Source organism: Hypomesus transpacificus, chromosome 2 (genome assembly GCF_021917145.1).
Source record: "Hypomesus transpacificus isolate Combined female chromosome 2, fHypTra1, whole genome shotgun sequence".
In the NCBI taxonomy this organism is placed as follows: Eukaryota; Metazoa; Chordata; class Actinopteri; order Osmeriformes; family Osmeridae; genus Hypomesus; species Hypomesus transpacificus.
Window position 1 is genome coordinate 3,646,535 of NC_061061.1, and position 21,661 is coordinate 3,668,195.

Below are 21,661 nucleotides of genomic sequence, written 5' to 3' on the forward strand. Positions count from 1 at the left end.
CTCTAATAAATCCAGAAATCTTTGTGTGTATCTGCATAATAGATGGGCTTTTAGGGCAGAGAGTTTCCCACGATTGTCTTGAGAACCGGGTACTCTGCTAAATTTATATTTTGCTGGTGTCCTTTTTATAATGCTTTCAAAGGGTTCCCTTTATGGATGAAATGCTGGCTAACTAACAGAATGACAATATCAAGTAGATAGTAAATCAATGAATTTCTCCAGTAAAATGTGTTTACTGATGTCAAAACTATCTGCACATTGCCAGGGCCGGATTAAGACAATGGGCTTTAGGGGCTGCAGCCCCGGGCCTCCCCACCAGGGGGGCCTCAGGTTGCCCGATGTCGAATGAGTCAACGGCACTGCGCATAACATTAGAAAAATTCAGAGTGAAAACAAAAATAATGTGCGAAAATGTCCGGTCAAGGAAAGCAGAGAGTGTGGCCAAAATCCGCGATGGGACTAAACTCGAATAGCTTCGGCGACTATTTATAGTACAAAATCGTTGTCAATCGAAAGGAGATGCAGTCTTTCAATACACCCTCCAATCATCAAGCAGAAGCCCAGCGTCCAGGCCAGCCCACTCCTCCATTCACTCCCAGAGACGCTGAGCGTCCAGAGAAGAATAAAATGAAAGGGAAAAAGAGGCCAGGAGGAACTGAAAAAGCCAGGTAAAAAAAGAAAGATCTGTCACTTCATAAATCTAGGTTCCTGTAAGGGTGGGAACAATATGTTTTCTCAAAAGACCTGAATCTTTCAGGTAAACATTTGGGTTGTATTTTCCGGAAAATATAGTTAAGAATATGACTCCAACCTAATGTTCATATTAGGCTAGGCTACATAAAGCTAAAAAAAACTATTTTGCACTGAAATTTATGTAAAAATTTCCGAACTTAATGTGAAGTTCCGATTTCACCTCACATCAAAACCTTGACTAGGTAGGCTATTAGGTTAAGCACCAAATGTAATTCAGTTTGTTTATATTTAAGGGGAAGCTGAGCTTCCCTTGCAGTCTTAAACAAATCGCCACTGCACACAACACTTTTTCTGCTTCCGAGTTCCATTTTCACTTTCTCTCAGCATACTACCTTGAACGACCACCTAGCTACGTAAACACATTCCCGTATTCAACGGCGGCGTCATTATTTCGATCAGCGTAACCAGCGTAGTGCAAGCGTAGGGTTCGGGTTCGGTGGGAAAAAATTTAAGGTTTGGCCGAAACCGAATCCTGTCCAAAAGCCCAATATTTGACCGAATCCGAATCCTGGACTCGGTGAATCCCTAGCCAATAGAGCATGACATAGGGTTAGGGTTAGTAGTAAATTAAGAATTTGGGGCAGAATGGACCTCAGTGCTAGCCTGGCTGCCAGCCCAACTTATCCCCTCCCCAAAAAATATTTGGTCGGGAAGTTGGGTCTGGAGGGTCTCGTATTGTAGCCTGGCTCTGCCCTCCTACGTACTTCCGCTCAATTTGGATTTTGCTTCTGTACTAGGTCTGGGAGCTAGGCTCTGAAGTTGGTTTCCAGAAACAAATTGTTTGTAGGTCCAATCAGCGAATAGAGGGAGTGGCTGAGAACGATGACGTTAATGTTGTACACTTGTTTGAGTAGTTCAGTAGTGGCGGCGGAGAAAGATGCGAGCGAAACTATTCTGCGGTTGTGTCAACGCTGCCGAATATAGGTTAAAGCCGGAGCAAGAACATTCCTTGCTGAGTTTTGTTGGTGGCCATGATGTTGTGGCCCTCCTCCCCATGGGGTTCGGGAAGTTTGATTTTCCAGCTAGGCAGCTAGCTCCGTTACAGTAGTGGTGAAGGAGTTGGCTAAGGCAAACACTTGCGATTGGTTATGGCAAATCAGAGTGGCTCTGGGCGGATCCAATAGTTTTAAACTTCAACAGAGGACCCGCCTTCAAGGAAGTCAACGTTCGTCAATCGAGAGATCCCAGACCCTCTGTACAAATGAAATGTACGAGGGTCTGGTTAGGACCAGGCTACTCGTATTGGGGACCAACTACAGAACCAGAATCTGGGCTAACCAATGAAATTGCCAGGGCGGGCTTTATACGATGATGGACAGATGATCAACAGTAACGTAATCACCCACGTCACAAAAGAGCGCTTAAGTTGAATTCGTTTTGAACAAACATGGCTACCGCTGGAGATCTGGGATGTTATGATTATGCCATCGAGTCTGTTTTAGAAGACATCGACAGCGCATTAATTTTGAAAGAGGAACAGAGAGACGCAATCAAGGCATTTGTCGATGGAAAATATGTTTTTGCCGTCCTTCCTACGGGATTCGGTAAAAGTTAAATTTATCAGCTGGCCTCGATGGTCGCGAAGAAGATGGGACACAATGAAAACCCAGTGGCCATCTCCTTTTCTTTTGTGGAGTTGTAATCCTACACGGAGAACTTGTTCGTATATGCATTGCCCTTTATTGTTTCGCTCAAAAAGGTTGACCGTGTGAACAAGTACTCCCCCTACCAGGGACGTGCACACGCTATGGCTAAAGTTGCCCGGGCAACTGCCCGTTTGCCCTCCTCGAGTCAAAGTGCCCCTCCGAGGAAAATAAATAAATAATAGTGAATTTAAACAGCTGCAGAATTTAATGTAGACCTAGATTTTAAAAATCGCCACCCGAATCATTTCATAAAGTAGCCTTATTCACTTCCAATCGATAAGCCTATGGGCAACGAGAGTGGAAGTCACAAGGGGGAGGGGGTATGCCCCCTACTCTGTTTACTCTGCGGTACTGCACGCGACCGCCACCTGAGCCTGCATTTTCTTGCTCTTAAGAGACGGTCACAGTTGTTTTATTCTGTGTCGATAAAAAACTGCTTTGACGTTGTCAGAAAAGGTGAGTTTTAAGTTGTAGAAATGTATAACAAACGAACAATCATCATCAAGTTTTATGAAAACAATTAAAATCTTCATAAATCTTCAAAAATGAATAAATGTAAATCCAGGCTCAGTTAGCCACGTTCAGCCCTAAATAATCAGACGGCTAGCTTGCCTACCATACAACCAGCCCGTTATCACATGCTAATTTTTTTGTAGGAAAACTAAGCTACATGTCTGCTGATGGTTAGTTCATAACATTTTGTTTTAACAAGAAGAATAAATGATGGAAGTAATGCATGACATTAATTATTATCATTATAGGCTTTTCAGGCCAGAGCAACTGCCCTTCAAAATTCCTGTGCACGTCCCTGCCCCCTACCCTTAAATTAATTTTACAACACCGGCAATAATCGTTTGTATTCATTCTTCAAGCATACTTCAAGTCTGCTTGCAGTTTAGTTCTATTGACAACAACTATGCGGCGCTTAACATACGTCACATACTCTGTTGCTCTGATTGGTTGTAGATCTGTCCAATTGAGCGAAGAGGCATTTGTTTTCCAGGCTCGTTTGAAACACGCCCCGTAGTCATAGCCCAACATAGAGTTCTCAGACTCATATTCTGACTAGAATTATGAGTATGACCAGAGAATGTCTAATAAAGAGAGAACTCCCACTCTCGGGAAACTTCCGGGTTCTGAACTGGTTGCAGTTCCACTCAAGTTCCATATGAGGGCGCTAACGGTCGAGTGCAGAATGAATGGAGGTCTATGGAGCTATACCCCTCAAAATCCACTTTTCTCAGGATATAATTTTTGGTCTAGTAATTTGAATTCTGAAATCGAAAGGGGAGGCAAAAAAAACACACCACTGTGTGTTAGATTTTTTTTAAAGTCGCCTTTCTGTTCTAAAAAGCCTTTGAAAATGGCATTGACGTCATACACATCGTACGACCAGAGCTACTGCTTGACGGCAAGCTCTGGTTACTTCCACTTTACTCTCGAGGCATCGACAACACAGCTGACAGGTTAGGCTCTCCCTGTCAATACACAAGCTAGAAAGAGTTTTGGATTGCTAATGTTGTTGCTAATGTTGCTAATGCTCTGACATTCTGGTTCTGCTTCGGATGCCATCAAGCGGGATCTCTGGTCGTAGTCAGTCCTTCACTAACCAATCAGCATTCGTTAGCAGAATGCTAGTGTGTTATGGGCCACAACGACTTACCATGTAAGAAATCGAAAGGACATAAGTACTCGTTCATTCAACTTTTGACCTGTAATCTATGTTGAACATGCAAAAACTACAATCAAATCTGAGATTTATCAACAACAATCAGGCGAAAGAGACAAATTTAGCCGTTTAGCTCCATAGACTCCCATTCATTTTGCACTCGACCGCGATCACTCCCAGTGGAACTCTGGTGGAACTGCTACAAAATTCGGTACAATGGGGCTTAATAGGGAGTGGGCAGGCTCTCCTTAAACAGGCTCTGGTATGACAACGTCAGGCTACCTCAGTGCTAGCCTAACGTCACAATGTCAGCACACGTTAGCAACAACGCATAGATACGCCGTTCTAGTAAGACACACATCTATATCAGCGAGCCCTCAGCATTAGTACCGTAACTTAAAGTCTAGGACAGTTCGGCGTCATGGAGCCGACCAGCTAAATACTTATATAGCACTAGCGTTGCTACCTGCATATACCTACAGCAAGCAGCTGGGCTCCTAGATTCAGACCAGTGGCGTAACTGTAGGGAGTGCAAGGAGTGCAGCTGCACTAGGGCCCGTGGCGAAAGGGGGCCCGTCCTCGATCTCACCGTAAAAGTTAGACAACCTGACCGTGCCCCTTAAGGCAATCTGACCGGGCCCCTTGCACAGCTGTAATACTGCACATTGTAGATCACATATGATCCACTCTTATCAATTCGCAAATATTTCTGAATTATGGTGTCAGTTATTCAGAATTACGAGCTATCATCTGTCCAATAAACATTTAAAAACAGTCAGTGTTAACAACAGCAAATAATTATTTTTTCGTCATTTGCCTTTTGCTGAATGAAACAAATGTCGTTTTTATTAAGTAATATTGCCCTCGAAAAATAGCAAGGATGTCTGGGTAATATTGTTGTCAAAGATTCCCGCCCACCCACACACGATTGTTCCCATCCAGTTGTTGTTGGGATACTACAGTTGTGTTGCATTAGCGTTTTGAAGCAAATTAGGCTACCCCATGCCATGCCCTTTAACATAAAAGTGGCTCCAGAAAGCGGCAGGAACGAAAAGAGCAAGATGTAAGGGTGGCAAAGCTGTCAAAACTATCCTCATTTGGATTGTGGCGAAGCGTGTTGAAGAGGACGCTACGTCTGACCCCAGCCCGGCAACAGCAATGAGTGTGAAACTCAGCCACCAGGGTAGGCTAATAATTACATAACGTTTACTGTCTGGTGTATGCAGTTGACACCGCTATTAAACGTCATAAAAATGCACATATAGGCCTAGGCTACCAGGCAGCGGCCAGGTTAGATATAGTAACTATGTGCAGGATGTAGTCGGAAAATAGCTAAAGCTAGATAGACTAAATGCAAACTAGCATATGTAACGAACATAAAATCAAATATTCACCATCGAAGTGACTGTTTTTTTTTTTACTAGTACCCAGATAGCACACATGACAGATGAAACGTCATTCATAACGTCGGATAAGCCTCGGTAAATGATCAGATTTTCTTCTCATCTCTGTGCTCTATTTCAAACGTCGCAGATACGTCGGCTCATGACTGACTGTTCCATTATGCTCATTCCGTGTTGTAGCAAGCATAATCTAGAGCCAGAGACTCACGAGTCAGAGCCGTTCACTTTTGAAAACCGTCATCTATCTTCACATAGAAGGAGCAGTCGTTACCCTTAATTGTACATCATGAGTAGCCTAAATTTTTATTGCGCATCGCTAAACTGAAAACTCAATAATTTCGCCTGATGATAGGTCGGTAAGGGGCCCGTTGGTGAGATCTGCACTCGGGCCCGCCAAGTCCTTGTTACGCCGCTGATTCAGACCTAGCCCTGGTAAATTGTAGAGCTAGCTAACTACTACACTTCTGTTGTGTGGGAATCGCAGCAGCTAACAGTTGAAGGACGTACAAAAATACAGGAGCACACCCCACAATTTCCCCAGAAACACAATTTCCCCAGAAACACTTCTAGTTTAGTGTGAAATGCTCCCACACCTTGGCTGACTTAGGTCGCACTGACTTCTCTCGCCATGTGTTTCAAAACGTCTACCTCCGCTCTGCTCTGCTCTCAACACTTTTTTTTTCTTTCTTTTTTTTTACTCAAACATCTCTGCGACTTATTGAGTGGCGTAGTAGTTGCACGACACTACGAGTTGATAATGACATTTGTTCCCACTCTTTTAAAAATCACATTTTATCGATTAGTTGTTGCAGCCCTAATAAACATAGAAACACCCCTTATGCTACATATTAATTTGCATGAATGTGCCAGGGCATTGGCAATTTGTTTAGAATAATGACAAATGTATTTTATGTTGTGCATAGGTGACTAAAATAAATTGTGGCGTTTGACGTACTTAAGAGATGACAGAGAATTTCAATTGTGATCTCAGAAACATAGGTACCAAAGCCACTGAGAAGACCTGTCATCACCAGCTGCATCACTGTGCCCTAATTATAATTCCAGGAATCTGTGTGTGTGTTCGCCACCGAATTCACCATGGGCACTGAATCGGATTTGTGTTTATTCACCAAGTGTTCACAAAAAAGGAATTTACTGTGCCTCAGGGTCCTAGAGGTGTACACGTCCTCAAGGGAAGCCAGCAGATTGCAGCCGATCACCTTCTCAGCAGCGCGGAGGATGCGCTGCAGTCTGCTCTTGTCCTTGACAGTGGCAGCAGTGTACCAGATGGTAATGGAGGTGGGGATGGACTCAATTATGGCTGAGTAAAAGTGCACCATTGTTGTCTTTGTCAGGTTGAACTTCTTCAGCTGCCACAGGAAGTACATCCTCTGTTGTGCTTTCTTAGTGAGGGAGCTGAGGTCCTGGGAGCGGATAGTTCCCAGGAAGCGGAAGGACGCAACCGTGTTGACTGGATAGACAAAGGGTGATGGGGCTGTGCACTAATAATTCAAGTAATCTGTATTTGTGTGGTTTATTGGCATCATCTCCGGCTGCATCACGGGCACTGTGCACACCCAATAAAAACATTTGAAAAATATTTTTGTTATGATGAGAAACCTCCTATAGAACTTCCTGGTCCCAGAATGTAATAACCCTTTTAGTATCATCATGCATTATACAACCCAATCCATGCATCACATTGAAAACATTTCTAAATAAAAATGTTTTCAACCCTGACAGACATTGGGGAATTTACATGTTTATTATAGGACAAGATGGGCTGATTTGACAGACTCCACTGCAGTATAAGTTTTGGCGAGTGGCTTGTTCGACACCAATGATCAATGTTGAGTGGGTCTCTAGAAACAAACATGTTGATGGACTCAATTACCCAATGAATCTGTAACTGATAAAGACTCATGTTTACAGAAAAGCACCTTTCGCACTCCAGTTCAGTAAAACGCAGCAATGCATTGTCCTGTTGTATTTGTTAGGTTTATGCTTGCTGTCAGTAGGTGTACACAGGATAATCTAAGCAATGGATTTATCTACTGATAAGATTCCCCTCTACATGCAAAATATAATACACATAGTAAGCCTGTGTTAAGACAAAGCTTAATTTGTCCACTTTACTAAATTCCTATGGGTGAAATTAATGGGGGTTTTCCTTTTCCAGGAACCGGAAATCTAAAAATGCCACTTTCGCGGGAGATTTTGGACTACAATATGACGACAGACGCATTCGCTCTCCTAGAAAATGCGCAAAGGCTCATGGTAGTGGAATCTTTGTGCACCTTGATTTAGGCTACTGTAGTCTACATTGCGGATACATTACAGCCAGTATTTTGTAAATACTATTTACAACGGTTACACAAATGGGATGGATCCACTTTGACCATATCATTTATACTGATTCAACGGGTAATAGTGGACCCAAGCAAATTATAGAAGAAGACTGTGTCGGCGATGTGGCGCAAACCAAAGCGTATGACGTTTCAAGACCACTTCTAAATTCAGAGAAGAATACATGTTTTTTTTTTTTTGGAATTAAGGTTAGACTGTGAAAGAAGAAGAGGAAGAGCAAATTATATATCAAGCCCTCTGCCCTACGGTCTTTCCACCCCCTACCTCTCCTTGACTAGCCTCAGTGCTCGCGCCAGTGTACACACCCGCATTTTTCCACACGAAACTGAAGGGAGCGACGTAAAGGAAGCATGAAGATTCCATTCCGAAGTATGGCTCTCTTGTCAAGTACGTTATTGGATAATCGATTATACGAATTGTTGACATTTGACACAATCTGTATTGTTAGCAATTTTGTTAACGCGTTAGGCTTTGGAGTAAGTAGTAGCATAGCTAGCTAACACAGGCTAGTTTCCTGTCTTCGTTACATTACCGTGGCTGCATTGGTGTTAGCAGAACGTTCTTGAAAGCTAGTCGGTCGTTGACGTCTTTGGGGAATACTACATTAATCTTACTCCTAACTACCTACATTATGTTAGCGAATCTGAAAGTTTTAAGCTCGTTTTAGCTGGTTAGTAATCAGCTTATCAATATGGTATGTAATGCTGTCTTGTCACGTCACAGATAGCTAACTAGCAATGCTAGCATGCTAGTTAGTTTCTCAACCGATTATCACGAGCTATGAGCTTGTAAAATAAATATGGACCTTGATAGCTAGCTGGTTAACTTATTAGTTAACTAATAGGTTAATGCAGGCTTTGATTTGGCAACCTTGTTAATGTTCAAAACTTAAGGAGTCTAGTTGGCTACTACATATTTTTTCAATTGACTTCTCACTTGATTATCCCCTATGGTCCCTAATGGGACCATAGCGAATTTACTACTGTCATGACGTATTATGTTTTACAATCCTGTCTTATATTTTCTATTTTTCTCTCTCTTCAGGATAGTAACATCTCGGATTAAGTCCCCCCCTCTTGATTCACTCTGATCAAAATGCTTGGGCTTCAGGGAAGCACCACCACTTCGAAAGTGTACAGCTGTATGGCATGTTCTGCTACTTTTACCGGACTGAGATCACTGCTTGTCCATCAGGCTTCCCATGTAAATGACTTTCATCAAGACAAGCTTTTGGGTTCTTCAAAGCCATCTTCTAGTGCTCAGATTTGTTCCATGGACGAATCGAACCAGAAGCACTGCACAACTCCCACACCGGAGTCTCCTGCTTCCACTCATTTTATCTGTGACTGCGGATGTGAGTTTAAAGACTTCAATCTTATGATGGAACATAAAAAGACTCATGTGTCAAAAACTGGAATGCAACCTGGCGAAGCCACTGCTGCTGTCTGTGCAGACGGAGACTGCTGTGAGCCTCCTTTGCTCCAGCCGACCCTGAACCAATCAGCTTTCCACAGTCCCACCATCCCTCCTTCATCCGTAATGTGTAGTTCCAATTTCCCAACGATTGTCAGTGGATTTCCTTCCACAGAAGTTGACTCTGATCGGCTTATCCTCCTAACTATACCTCCAGAAGACACATCCCCACCAAATCCAACGGAGCATGGCCAGAGTTTGTCATTTGTGGAGCCCTCTTCACAAGCCATCCAGTCTCCAGTGGAAATCAATCATTCTGTTACCAGAAAAAATGACTGCATACCTAAAAATAAGTCCATAATGAAGATGCTGGCAACAGCTTACATGAAACGTTTCCAAACTCCTCAACCTTCTTCCAAACATTGCAAAAGACATGTGATCCCTAAAACGGAGACAATACCAGTAGAGATAACATCCACATCAAAATCAAAGCTGTCAGCTACCCCAGGTTCATCTATTGATCAGCTTAGACAGCTGTTGTTAAAATCTAGTACCAAAACAAAAGCCAGTGTGTTTAGAAATTCCAGTAGTGAAAATATTGTAGTTCCGACTAAGTCATACTGCCCAGTTGTTGTTCTTGAGACCCGGCAAAAGCTTATTGATTTTAGCGATATGAGTGCACAGGGGAGCTATCAATGTGGCCGTTGCAGAAGAGTTTTTAAGGACTGTGATAGTTTGACTCTGCATCATGCCACACACAGGAAAGAGAAAGTGAAATGTTGTCGTCTCTGCAAACAACTGATCATCGGAAAGTCGTCTCTCCCAGTCAACCATACCTGCCCCATGTTATCAGACAAGGCCCTTTTTCACTCAGCAAAGAGTAAGCTGCCCTTTATCAAAAGGACCTCATCATTCCATCATCAAAAGACTTACCACTTCAAGCACCAGAGAGCTTTTCTACACTCAAACACAAGGAAACCTTTCTATTGTCAGTTATGCAAGCATAGTTACACCCGTAGATATAGCCTCAAAACTCACAAGTGTCTAGGGCCACAACTCTCCCATCGTGCTTCAGTCCCACCCCTGGCTAAAGATACTGCACTAGGGACAAACAGTGAAACGAGACATATTAAGGAAAGGTCTCAAAGTCCCAATAGCGTTGGTGTGGGTACTGATACTTTTCAACATATAAAGGGGGAGGTTCTTACTATGGACGTTGAATCTGGAGCTCAGCTTCCTAGCCTGGCCTGGACTGGCTGTCCCAGGAGCTTCTCACCTTTTTCCCCCAAACATCCAACAAAAAACGTTGCGTCCGTAGTAATGGGAGCTTCTGTGGACGACTGGATAGCTGACCAGTTCAAGACTGACCAGAAGGAGGGATCAGACGATGCGGAAAAAGCAGGTTGTTCTCGCCAAGAAGACGATGGGCAGTGGACAATTCCTCTGGATGACGAGACCGAAGTGCTGATTGATGCAGAAGATGCTGCAATCAGTGATGTAGAGCAACAGGAATCTATGTCCGTGTCTCCTAAGAATCAAATGCCGTTTTTCATTAAAGATGGTGTAAAACGTTACCCCTGTAACAATTGTCTGAAGACCTATAGTCGGGGCACTACATTAAGAAAGCATCAAAAAATATGTGGTTCTCTGAGGTCATACGTCCTGCAAGGTGCATTTGGATCAGTACATCAAAATGTCAAAGGAAAGCCTATGCATGATTGCTTTGTCTGTGGCAAGAGCTTTAACCGTAGAGATAACATGATGGCCCACAGGAGGAAATGTCAGTTAAGGCGAACAGTGGGAGGGATGGATAACAGGCAGCATAACTTCTCAGCTAGCAAGTCTTTGTTACTTCTTGGTGCCAAGAGTGAGGCGTCAGACCCAAACCAGGGAGATAACGGTTCAAACTGGGGTATCATGTCATTGCCCTCTGTGCTCCCAAGGAGAGTGACGTGCGAGTGTGGGGCCAGTTTCACCTCTCCTCAGCTTCTCCTGGAGCATCTGCAGAAACATGCACAGGAGTCTTACACCTGTCCCACATGTGGTGAGACTCTCGGTTCCTGGGCAGACTATGAGGTCCACTTACAAGTACACATGCAGCCACACAACCAGCTATATCATGGTGTGCAAATGCAGCGCTCTCAGCCTCTGCTCTTACGGTTCCAGCAACACCCACACCAGCTGCCTGCAAAGCAACCTGCCCTGAAGAAACAACCTTTTTCAGAGCAGTGCCAATCAATGCAACTTCCTGGAAATCAACCGTCTCTGTCTAATAGTAAGCAACGTTGTGTATGTATTCGATGCAACAATACCTTCAGCACTCGCAGTTCGCTGATCAAGCACCTGTCATTGAATCGGTGCAAAGGTATCCAAGGTTCTGTTGCTGTAAAGACAAATCACTGTTCCCGCTGTAATGTGGACTTCCCCAATGTTCTCAGTCTGAAGTTTCACCAGAGAAGTGGTGGGTGCAAGACAGCCTTCAAACCCATGCGCTGCCCTGTTTGTGTACGCTGGTTTGGAACAGTAGAGGGGTTGCAGAAACACTTGCTCACTCACAATCAGTCAGATTCATTTTCCTGCCTAGTCTGCCAGCGTGTCTATTCTAGCCTTAAATCGTTGAAGGACCACAGTAGAAAGGTCCATCAAATCAGGGCAGGAGACATAGTGCCAGTAACTCAAGTGACAATTTGATCTGGGTGAAAATCTGTATAGGACTTAACTACAGAGTAGGTTTTGATTTTAAAACTCGGGAACCCTGCATAGTGCATAAAAAATGAAGTGTATAACACTTCATTTTACTTAAAAGTAGACTCGATGTACAGTGTTTCTATAAAACCTGTAACCGTTGTGAAATGTGTTTTGAGCATGTGAGTTTTTGTCGGCTTTCAACTTCAAAATAGTCAATTTTTACATTTGTGTTCATGCAAACTTCTGGAGTTGTATACAGTAAGTGGATGTAAGTGTCTTGTCTGTACACAGTATATGATGTAGCTTGTGTGTGACCCTTGTTCAAATGTAAATAAAAGTGTCATTCAAAATCTACAATAGTGTAATTAGTTATTTATAATCATACAAGGTTCTGCATCTGATACTGCACAAACAATGATGATATTCAAAGTGCAATTTTTCCCAAAGGACAGTGTGTTAATAAATATTGTTACCAATATGTTATTAAATTGATTATATTTGCAGATTCTTTGGAAGGCAAAAAAGTAGTAAGGGTTGTGAGTTGGTTGGAGACGGTTTGAGAGAACTAGCCCATCACTGACAGATGTATAGTACTCCAGGGATATAGGTGGCAGTATGCATTTTTGTCGGAGGACGTGGCGCCTAATTTCTTTATAAATCGTATGAAGAAGACCTTCAAGACCGCCTACCGGGGCCGCTGGGTGGAGTGTGTGTTTGTCAAACCTGTAAATTTTTCTTTCTAATTATTGAATCGTATACTACGTTATTGAAGAACGTTCATGTAAATAGCAATACTTTAAGCATGACATCATATTCCTGCTGATCTTATTGACACACACGGAATGGTTGCTGACTGGACAGTAGCTAGCTAGCTAGCTAACGTTAGCTAACTAGTTTAACGCTATGGTAAGAAACATGTCTGTCAAGCTGTAGCTAGTTATAACTACTGTAAATTGAATGTAAACGATGAGTTCGGTAAGGCGCATTAATAATAGTTAATGATAATACACTCTTTTGAAACGTTTATGTATGCATTGGTGAAATATGGCAAATCAATGAATTGTTTAGCCGGATAACCAAACGTTTGTATACTTTGTTGTACCTACTCAAAGCTTCGGGCATTTTTCATTCGTTGTTCATTTTTGTTTGAAACATGCACACAGGTCCTTTGTGACTACTGATAGTCCACTTGTATGTGGTTCACGTGCCTTGTCTCAAGTTTCCTTATAAGCATAAGCTTTCTTGGGTGGGGAGTAAGTAACGGATTTCTTTCTGTCCCTGCTTCCAGACAGGCTCCTGAACTGCGGAAACTCGTTCTACACACCAAGAACTCTTCATGATGCAAAAGACGCAAATGGAAAACGACAACCTTTCCGCACCTTTTGACAGTGTTGGATCAGACTGTGAGCTTGAGGATGACTTCCCCTTCTGCTTTAGCTGTGAGGAGTGGTTTCCAGACAGGATGTGGTTAGAGGCACACTGGTGTCCAGCTGTAAAGTACATCTGCACCTGTGGAACCGAGTTTTCTTTGTACATGGACATGTTGAAACACAGCTCTAACCATGAACCAGGTCATTCCATGCTAGATCATTCCACCATAAAGAAACGCAGGATGGAAATGATGAAAGAGAAAGAAAGGCAGGTTAGATGGTTTAAACCAGTGCATATCAATTCTCCTTCTAAGCCCCTGAGTTCTCCAAGTGTGTCAACGGTTGACCTCTGGCCTCTATATCAGCCAGTGGTGCTGTTGAAGACTCTGCGGTGTTTTGATAAGGACAAACCCTTCCAGTGTGCCGACTGCGAGAAGGGCTTTACATCGAAGAACAATCTGATCAGGCACCACACTGTTCACAATAAAAGGCGAGTTTTAGCCTGTGTGCTTTGTGGTGAGCTTCTGCCCATCAGTAAATCAGTGCCAGTACCCCATATATGTCACTCATCCTCCACAGCCCTCATGGCCAGGATTACAGCTGCCCCAAAGGCCAGAAGCACAACTGCCCCGGTGGTCAGAAAAATGACAGCTTCTACTGCCCTCAGTATCACAACTGCACTGAATGACGAGGTGTTTAAGATGGATGTAGGCGAGGAGCATCCTATTGGTATACATGAGGGAGCACAGAAATATACCCTTTCAAAGCACCGAGTGTGTGAGAACACAACACTTGAGACGCCTGGGAAGAAGTGCTTCAGATGTGGATTGTGTCAATTACCATGTCATACTGCTCAGTTGCTTCAGAGACACGAGTGTGAAAAAGCTTCAGGTTACGTTGAACGGCTGGCGTTGATGCCAAACAATCGCAGGAGAGTAAAGCTTTCTCCAAGCCCCTACACTCTGCCTCAAAACACTGCTGACAGAGAGCTTCAAGTCAATATCCAAGCTTCCAGAGGTATTCAGAAGTACCACAATAAGGCAGTTGGGCCCGACTCAGCGTTAAAGGTGCCTGCTGTTACAATAAAAACTGAATGTGATTCAGACGATGACTGTTATGTTATAGAAAGCTCTTCTTCCAAACCAACACAGTTGTTAAAAATGACGTACGCCTCAACCCTTTCCCAGTAAGAGATAAACAATAAACAATTCCTAATTTGCAGATACAACATTTACATTAATGATTAATGGTCATAGAAGACAGTCTTGTGCTGCCACACAGCAAGGTTAGGTTACGTGTCGTTTTTTTAAGTGTCGTGCCCTGAATTTGTTACACATTCCTTTAATAGGACATACTGCAAACCTATCAATGAGGTCTGCATGATTAAGATAAATACGTCACTGAATGGATTTATGATGATGATTTAATTATTTTTTGCATAGTAACTGCAAAATTGACAGTTTGAACATTGTTCACATGCTGCCTTGCTGTTTGTAAATATATGGTTTTTGCAGTTATTTTGTTATTTCATTGCCTAAATTAAAGATAATATTTCCCTCTGCTGGTTGTGTCCTAATACATAGGTTTGTAAAGGTTCCTTTGTGTGTTGTTTTCTATTCTCCTGTGAAATGATGAAATGCAGATGAAAAGGGAATGTGTTGCTGGCCTGTACTCAATAAGATGCTCTTACAAGCTTCAAACTTTCAAGATCCTGTACAATCGACACAGTCAGTTGCCGATTTTAGCAGTCAGAAAAATATATCATTGCCGGCGCACCCCAAACAACCAAACGAAGTTACTTTAGCATGGCCACTGTTGATGATGACATAGACAACGCGACGCTTGTTCTAAATACTGTACGAAAAAAAATGATGGAAAAATTTACAAACGTGAGTACGGGATAAGCCTACAATTAATATGCACGTTGCAATTAATCAACTAGTACTGTACGCTCGTTAATCCGTGCATGTTGATTGAAGCCATAACGTCGTCATGGCTGAAGGTATTTGTGAATCGTTCTCATGTGAATCGTTATGGTAGCTGACTAGCTAGCAAGGTACAAGTCGTAAGCTGCCAGTTGAGGTTCTCAAAGAAGCCAATGCAAACAAAAGACATAACTGCGATTCGGTGAGTATGAATTGCACTACTTAATATCTGAATAATAATCACACGCGTGTTACTATACTTAAACCATTTAATTGTTTAATTTGTTAAGTGTGAAATTACCATGTTTTGAATAAAATAATCCTTGTATGTCAAGAAAGAATAGCTGGTTAGTAGCCTAGTGCACTGCTCTACTGTATATTATTTATTTGCTGACATGATTATTATAGATTATTATAGTATTTCTTGTTTATGTAGCCTATAAACAATTTTATTAAATACTCGAGCTATGACAGACGTTAAAGATACATTCGTAGATAATGATTCCCCCTACCCTACGTTTTTGGCATTTTAGTACATTCAAGCAACATTATTTTGTACAATTAAAAGCATCTGCCGTTGCTTCTTTCGTAATAAAATTATTGGACGTTTTGGCGATGACTGACAAAGTAAAACCAATCATACCATATGGCCTAAGGGGCCAAACAATAAAATACAATGTCTAGTCCTCACTTGACTTTTTAAACTGTAAATATCTTATTTATTTGTCTTAGCTAAAGCCTGAAATGGGAAGTAAGATGTCTTTCAATAATTGAAACACTGAAGAGAAAAACCGTCTCAGCATTTTCTATAGTTTCTATTGACCATATCAAGCCTATTAGTCAATGTAATGAAAAGCACGTTTGAAAATACCAGAATAAAGTAGAACGTATGTAGTTGTAAGTCAAATGTCACAAATCTTGAAAGTTGACAAGCTATTTATTCTAGATATTTCTAATATGGTAGTTCATTCTCAATCTGTGTTTGCTGTGTTTTTATTTATTTATAACTAATCGGTGATTACATTGTGTCATTTTTATTTATAGACATCTGAAGAAAGGATCTGCATCAAGGGGGATGATGGCCTCCATGTTTTAGAAGGAAGATACTGGTGGAGTTAACGATAAGCACAAGAAAAATCACAACATAAGGAGTCACACAAAGACCCAGACAAAACTTGACAAGGCTGGAAATGCACTTGTGGTCGAGCTTCTCTCATTAGAAATGCCACATTGTTGATCCTATGAACATAATGAATTCTATCTCTGAAATGCATGTGGATAGGCCTGTAGAGGGGCAGGTACGTAGGAAACGTGGCCGCCCTCCCAAGAAATCTAAAATTCCTTTACAAACTGAACCATGCCCTCCTAGTTTACAAGGAGCAAAGGATACAGATGCATTATCTGCAACAACAAATGTTGCTCCTTTGAACACAAAGTGTGCACAAGTTGTCAATGGTAACTCATGCAACACACTTGATGTGGAACCTTCTCTAAACCATGAACATATTACCTCTGAAAGTCCTATCTGTGACTCCTCCACTCACGATCTTAAACCTCCAGATTCTATCCCAGTGCCAGAGAAAAGGAAGAGGGGTCGACCAAGAAAAACTCTTAACCCAGCTATAGGGGGAGCAACGGCAGCTTCTGGTACTCCTGGCGTGGGGGCGCCTGCGAAGGAATCCACTAAGTCCCCTCCTCACTCAGGTGGGCACGATGTGACACAAGTCCACCCTGGAGGGAGACCGAGGAGGACGAGAGGGATACTGCACAATCTCACCCCAGAAGGAAGGGGACCTCCAGAAGTTGAGGTATCTATATCCAGTGGTATTTCAGAGAGACCAGAGATGGAAAAAGTAAGCAGACATCAAAGTACCCAGAAAGATAGTAAGGTGTTGAGCAACTCTGCCAGCGTTGATGACACCAGGGTGCCTGGAAGAAGGAAACAAATGGAGGAGGATGGAGTGTTGAAGAGTATAATTACTGATCCTCAACCTGTGGTGGGCCTAAAACGCAGAGGACGACCTCGGAAGAAGTCAACAGTCATGAGGCAGGTGGCGCTTGCACTGAGAGGATTACAATCAAATGAGGCAGCTGTGACTCCCCAGGATAGAAAGCTGTGTGGTCCTACAACGTCTGTCAACACCAACCCTGAAGAGTCACTCAATTCCGGGATTGATACAAGGCCAAAGTTGCCCAGGGATGTTTATTCTCAACAAGCTGTCATGTCTCCAGATGCAGTAGGCTTTCATGGAATAAAGTCAGCAAGGACTGGTGAAGTCTTCTCTAAAGTGAAGATGGAGGAAATTGAGTTGGAGCTAGACAATGATCATCCAATGTCAGATTCTTTACAGCGCTACACAGACACCACTGTGAAAGCTAACCCTGTTAGTAACTGTGATAAAACTGAATTTGAAAAGCCATTCAAAATTGACAAACGCAGAGGGAATTTCAAAATAATGAGGGAGATGCAAGATCTTAGAACTGCAGAACACCAGAAAATACTTCAGAGCACTCACTTTGGTAAAAAGTCTCGTAAGAAAAAAAGGTCTTGGTGGGATGACAGAGGGGATCTCCAAAGTAAGATCTCAGCGACAGAATCTCAACCTGACGGAGCAAAAGCTGAACCCTGTAACTCCAAGTCTGAATCAGAAATCCCGCCTGGTGAAAATACAGCTAGTCACCCAATCAGGAACGAAAGAAGACTGGAGGATGAAGCTGTAAACAGACTCAAAAGTAGTAAACGCAGGACTCTGCGGCGACAGGGCGACCCATCAAAGCGCGTGGAATGTGAGGTCTGTGGTCACACTTTTAAATACCAATGTCTGTATATTATTCACAAACGTACTCATACAGGGGAAAAACCTTACAAGTGTTCTGATTGTGGCAGGGAATTTGCACAGGTTTCTAACTTTAACACGCATAAGAAGAGACATAAGTACACCTTCCAGTGTCCATATTGTAAAATCAAGATATCAAGTGCAAAAGAGTTACGTATTCACTGCAAGATGCACAAGGCCCAGAAATCGAAGACGAGGGACAGAAAGCAAATTCAAAGCGATGTCACTCCAGAAGACAGAGATTCTTCAAATAACAAAACGTACCCTTGTACATACTGTGGGAAAGTATTTCGCTTTACGTCTGCGCTTAGGATTCATTTACGTGTACACACTGGGGAAAAGCCATTCACTTGTCAAGTATGCGGGAAAAGCTTTACTCAGGGCCATGTCCTGCGCACTCATATGGGGACACACTGGGCTGTGAAGCCGTATTCTTGTAATCGATGTGGAAAACAGTTCTTAAAAATTAACATTGCAGAAAGGCATGCATGCTGCAGATACACTGTAAAGCATGAAGAACCTTCGTTATCTTACACGTGCCATGTCTGTAAAAAGACGTTTTCCAAGAAGAGTCACTACAATAACCATTTGCAAACCCATTCTGGTGCCAAGCTTTTCTGCTGTTCGTTCTGTGATCAGCTCTTTGGTGATTTGTCCGAGTATAATGCACATAGCCAAGCATGCTCTGAGGAAAATACTAATTCATCCCTTCCAAGTGTCAAGGATCAGTCAGCAGCCACACAGTCAGATGCTCCTTCACCTTTCCTCAGTCAGTCAGCACCGTGTCCCACATCACTCTCAACAACATCAGCCTCATTACAGAGAAGTGAACCCTTGCGGCCACTGAAACCCAAAGGCTCACAGACCCGCCCCAAAAAGATTGTGTCCTCTATCCTACCCTTCCAAACAAGCATCATACCCTCCCATCATTTCTCCCACTTTGTATCCAAGTTAAACAGACTAGATCAGAGATCGGACCCCAGGAAGTACTTATGCCCACGCTGTGGGCGTTTGTTCAGACACATGGGGCGGCTCAGGGCCCACATGCTTACTCATGCCCGTGACCAGACGTACACCTGTGGCCGCTGCGGCAAGACCCTGGAGAACTGGAGAAAGCTCTGGCAACATCAAAGCGTCCACCGGCAGAAGACGGGCCGGTTCTCCTGTCCTCAGTGTGGCCGCAGGTTCCGCTTCGTGGGGTCCTATAAGAAGCACATGAAGGAACACCCTGAGTACCGGTGGATTCAGCAGAGGCCCAATAGAGCCTTCCCCAGCCTCGCACGGCAGCCTCTGCTTCTGCCTTATCAGTGTGAGGAGTGTGACGCAAGCTTCGAGGCTCTAGATTTGCTGTTCAGTCACCAGCTTGGCCATTCCCCCTCACAGTACTCAGATAATGGCTGTGACACTGAGTATCCTTCAGACACTGAAGACCACGACGCACAACCAGGCATCACTTTAACCCTTAGCCCTCACACGGTCAGCTGTGGAACAAACTCGCCCCCTGGACCGCACCATCCCTACCAAAACCCCTCCCTGCCTGGGAGTTCTGACCAACCCTGTTTCCTGTCAAATCAAGCAGACCCACTTCATGCCCTGTCACCACAGACGAGTGTGGCCTCCTTACTCCAAAGTCCCAATGTCCCACAAGGCCTCAGACCTTTTCAAACCGACTTAACTCCCAGCAGCTCCACTCCGGGCCCACAGGCACAGACAATGGCCAGACTACACAAACAAGAAAGTATTATATTTGGGAAGCCAGTTCGAAAGTATGAAAAAACAACTAATGTAAACAATAACGCTTGTTCTTTCATCAGGACAAGGGAAACCACAGGTGTTGGTGTTAAGTGTGTGGAGTGTGGTGAGATGTATTCTGTCATATCAGACCTGTATGATCATTACTTGCAGCATGCCAGGGGAGAGTTGTGATGTAGAACTTATGGTAGAAGTACCCTCCCCCTCAATGTCCCAGGTCAATCATGTGTGCCTCTTTGTGATCAGGAACGCTTTATGGTCAAATGCACAGAAGGTTTGGTTCTATTTTGATGTCAGGAATGTATAGAGACCCTTACTTAATGCTAGGTTTGATTTGTTTATGCTCAATTTCTATTATGGGGTGCAGGTTATACTACACTTATGACAATGATCACTAAAGGAAACAAGATTGAGTTAATTATGAATTGATCATTCTCTACGGATAATATTGTTAAGTGACACTGTCATTTTTACTTTTAACTTTTTGTCAAAGAAGATTTCAGAGCGCTTCAGCCATTGTGTAAAACATGTTCTGGTATTGTGTTCAGTATTATTTGCTAGTTATAAAATACACATTTACAGAGAAGACTAACTGCAGTTTTCTAGTTTCTTTTCTTTCTAGTTTCTAACATTGAAATGTGTTGAAAATCAGCAGGCCTACTTCGTCTGGCTATGTATCAGTTTGTCATCCCACAGAATGTGAAGGACAACAATAAAGTTGACTTATTTCAAAGAACAGAACTGGAAAGTTGGTTTCATGGAAATACTGTGGGTTGTGTGGATTGATTTATCCCTTCTAACGGAAAACCTTAACAGACAGTTGGAGCACCATTACAACATATCCATCCAGTCCTTCACAACGGTATTTTGTAAAGTTTTGACAGTGTTACATTCAGTTGTTGCGACAGTGTCGTACAGGGTTCTATGCCTACGTCAAAACGCTTGTCAACGCTAACATTACTATTTATTTTTTACTTAATGACTTTTTTCCTCTTGATCTTTGTAGTATTCTGAGCAACATAACACACGTGGTATATTTTGTATGTAGATTGTAACATGTGACAACTGAACATGTGCATGAGGTGGAACCGTCTTTGCAGTCAGATGCTGAAAGACCAGCTGGAAGGGAACGTGATGGATGATTGAATCATTTAATCCATGATACCTCGGGGTGGTGACCTGAGCTCTGTATTTAGGTATATTTGTGAATAAAACGTCTAATGAAAATAGGGTCTATATTGTGTGTGATGATGGCAGCGTTGTTAATATACAACTGGCACTGAGTCTCTTTCAAGGAGTATGGGGCGGCATTAAGATGGTAATTGTTAAACAAGAATATGAAAACGATAAAGAGGAGATGGTATTTGTTACTTTCAAGCACATTGATAACAAGGACACACAACCAGGTAGCCGTACTGCATGGTCTGATTGAATTTTAGGCACCTCATCATAAATATAGGCCTTAGGGATAAACACTGCTTTAACCAATAATCTTACAGGCATGCAAACTCCTCGCCTTTAGGTGACACTCACCTTTTTGAAATCAAAATGGGTAACCTACATGATTCGTGCAGATCTGATGAGAAAAAAGGTTGTGGCGGGTCGTGGCCGTAGCCAACACAGTATTTTACCCGTGCTTACCAACTTTACAACTGGCTCTGGAACCAATCGTCACTCCTAATGCCTAAACCTCACTGCCAATCAGAGGCAGAGTGGGGAGAAGTTTACAGACCCATCTTACATCATCTAGTCAGTAGAAAAACAATTTCAATACATTATTAAAAATGATGTCTATTGGATGTGTTTTAGCTTTACAGTAAGTGATGCTTTTTACTTTA

The 21,661-nt window shown here is 42.8% G+C and overlaps 3 protein-coding genes across 5 annotated transcripts; all 3 read left to right on the forward strand.

Moving 5' to 3' along the window:
* Positions 1 to 7,714: 7,714 nt before the first annotated feature.
* im:7147486 (zinc finger protein Xfin) lies at positions 7,715 to 12,293 on the forward strand. 3 transcript variants are annotated; one of them, XM_047038170.1, is made up of 2 exons: positions 7,715 to 8,207; positions 8,883 to 12,293. In XM_047038170.1, exon 2 carries the CDS (start codon positions 8,934 to 8,936, stop codon positions 11,940 to 11,942), a length of 3,009 nt encoding a protein of 1,002 aa, XP_046894126.1. In that variant the 5' UTR covers positions 7,715 to 8,207; positions 8,883 to 8,933; the 3' UTR covers positions 11,943 to 12,293. The 3 variants fall into 3 exon arrangements, with proteins under 3 accessions (XP_046894126.1, XP_046894118.1, XP_046894133.1); XM_047038162.1 differs by having other exon boundaries at positions 7,716 to 8,225; XM_047038177.1 differs by lacking the exon at positions 7,715 to 8,207 and adding an exon at positions 8,326 to 8,532.
* A 316-nt stretch (positions 12,294 to 12,609) lies between these two features.
* On the forward strand, positions 12,610 to 14,905 carry LOC124479594 (zinc finger protein Xfin-like). The gene is made up of 2 exons (XM_047038398.1): positions 12,610 to 12,845; positions 13,228 to 14,905. The coding sequence occupies exon 2, from the start codon at positions 13,276 to 13,278 to the stop codon at positions 14,497 to 14,499; it is 1,224 nt and encodes a 407-aa protein (XP_046894354.1). The 5' UTR covers positions 12,610 to 12,845; positions 13,228 to 13,275; the 3' UTR covers positions 14,500 to 14,905.
* A 232-nt stretch (positions 14,906 to 15,137) lies between these two features.
* On the forward strand, positions 15,138 to 20,998 carry LOC124479404 (zinc finger protein 721-like). Its single transcript, XM_047038150.1, has 2 exons — positions 15,138 to 15,436; positions 16,279 to 20,998. Exon 2 carries the CDS (start codon positions 16,476 to 16,478, stop codon positions 19,995 to 19,997), a length of 3,522 nt encoding a protein of 1,173 aa, XP_046894106.1. The 5' UTR covers positions 15,138 to 15,436; positions 16,279 to 16,475; the 3' UTR covers positions 19,998 to 20,998.
* Positions 20,999 to 21,661: the final 663 nt, after the last annotated feature.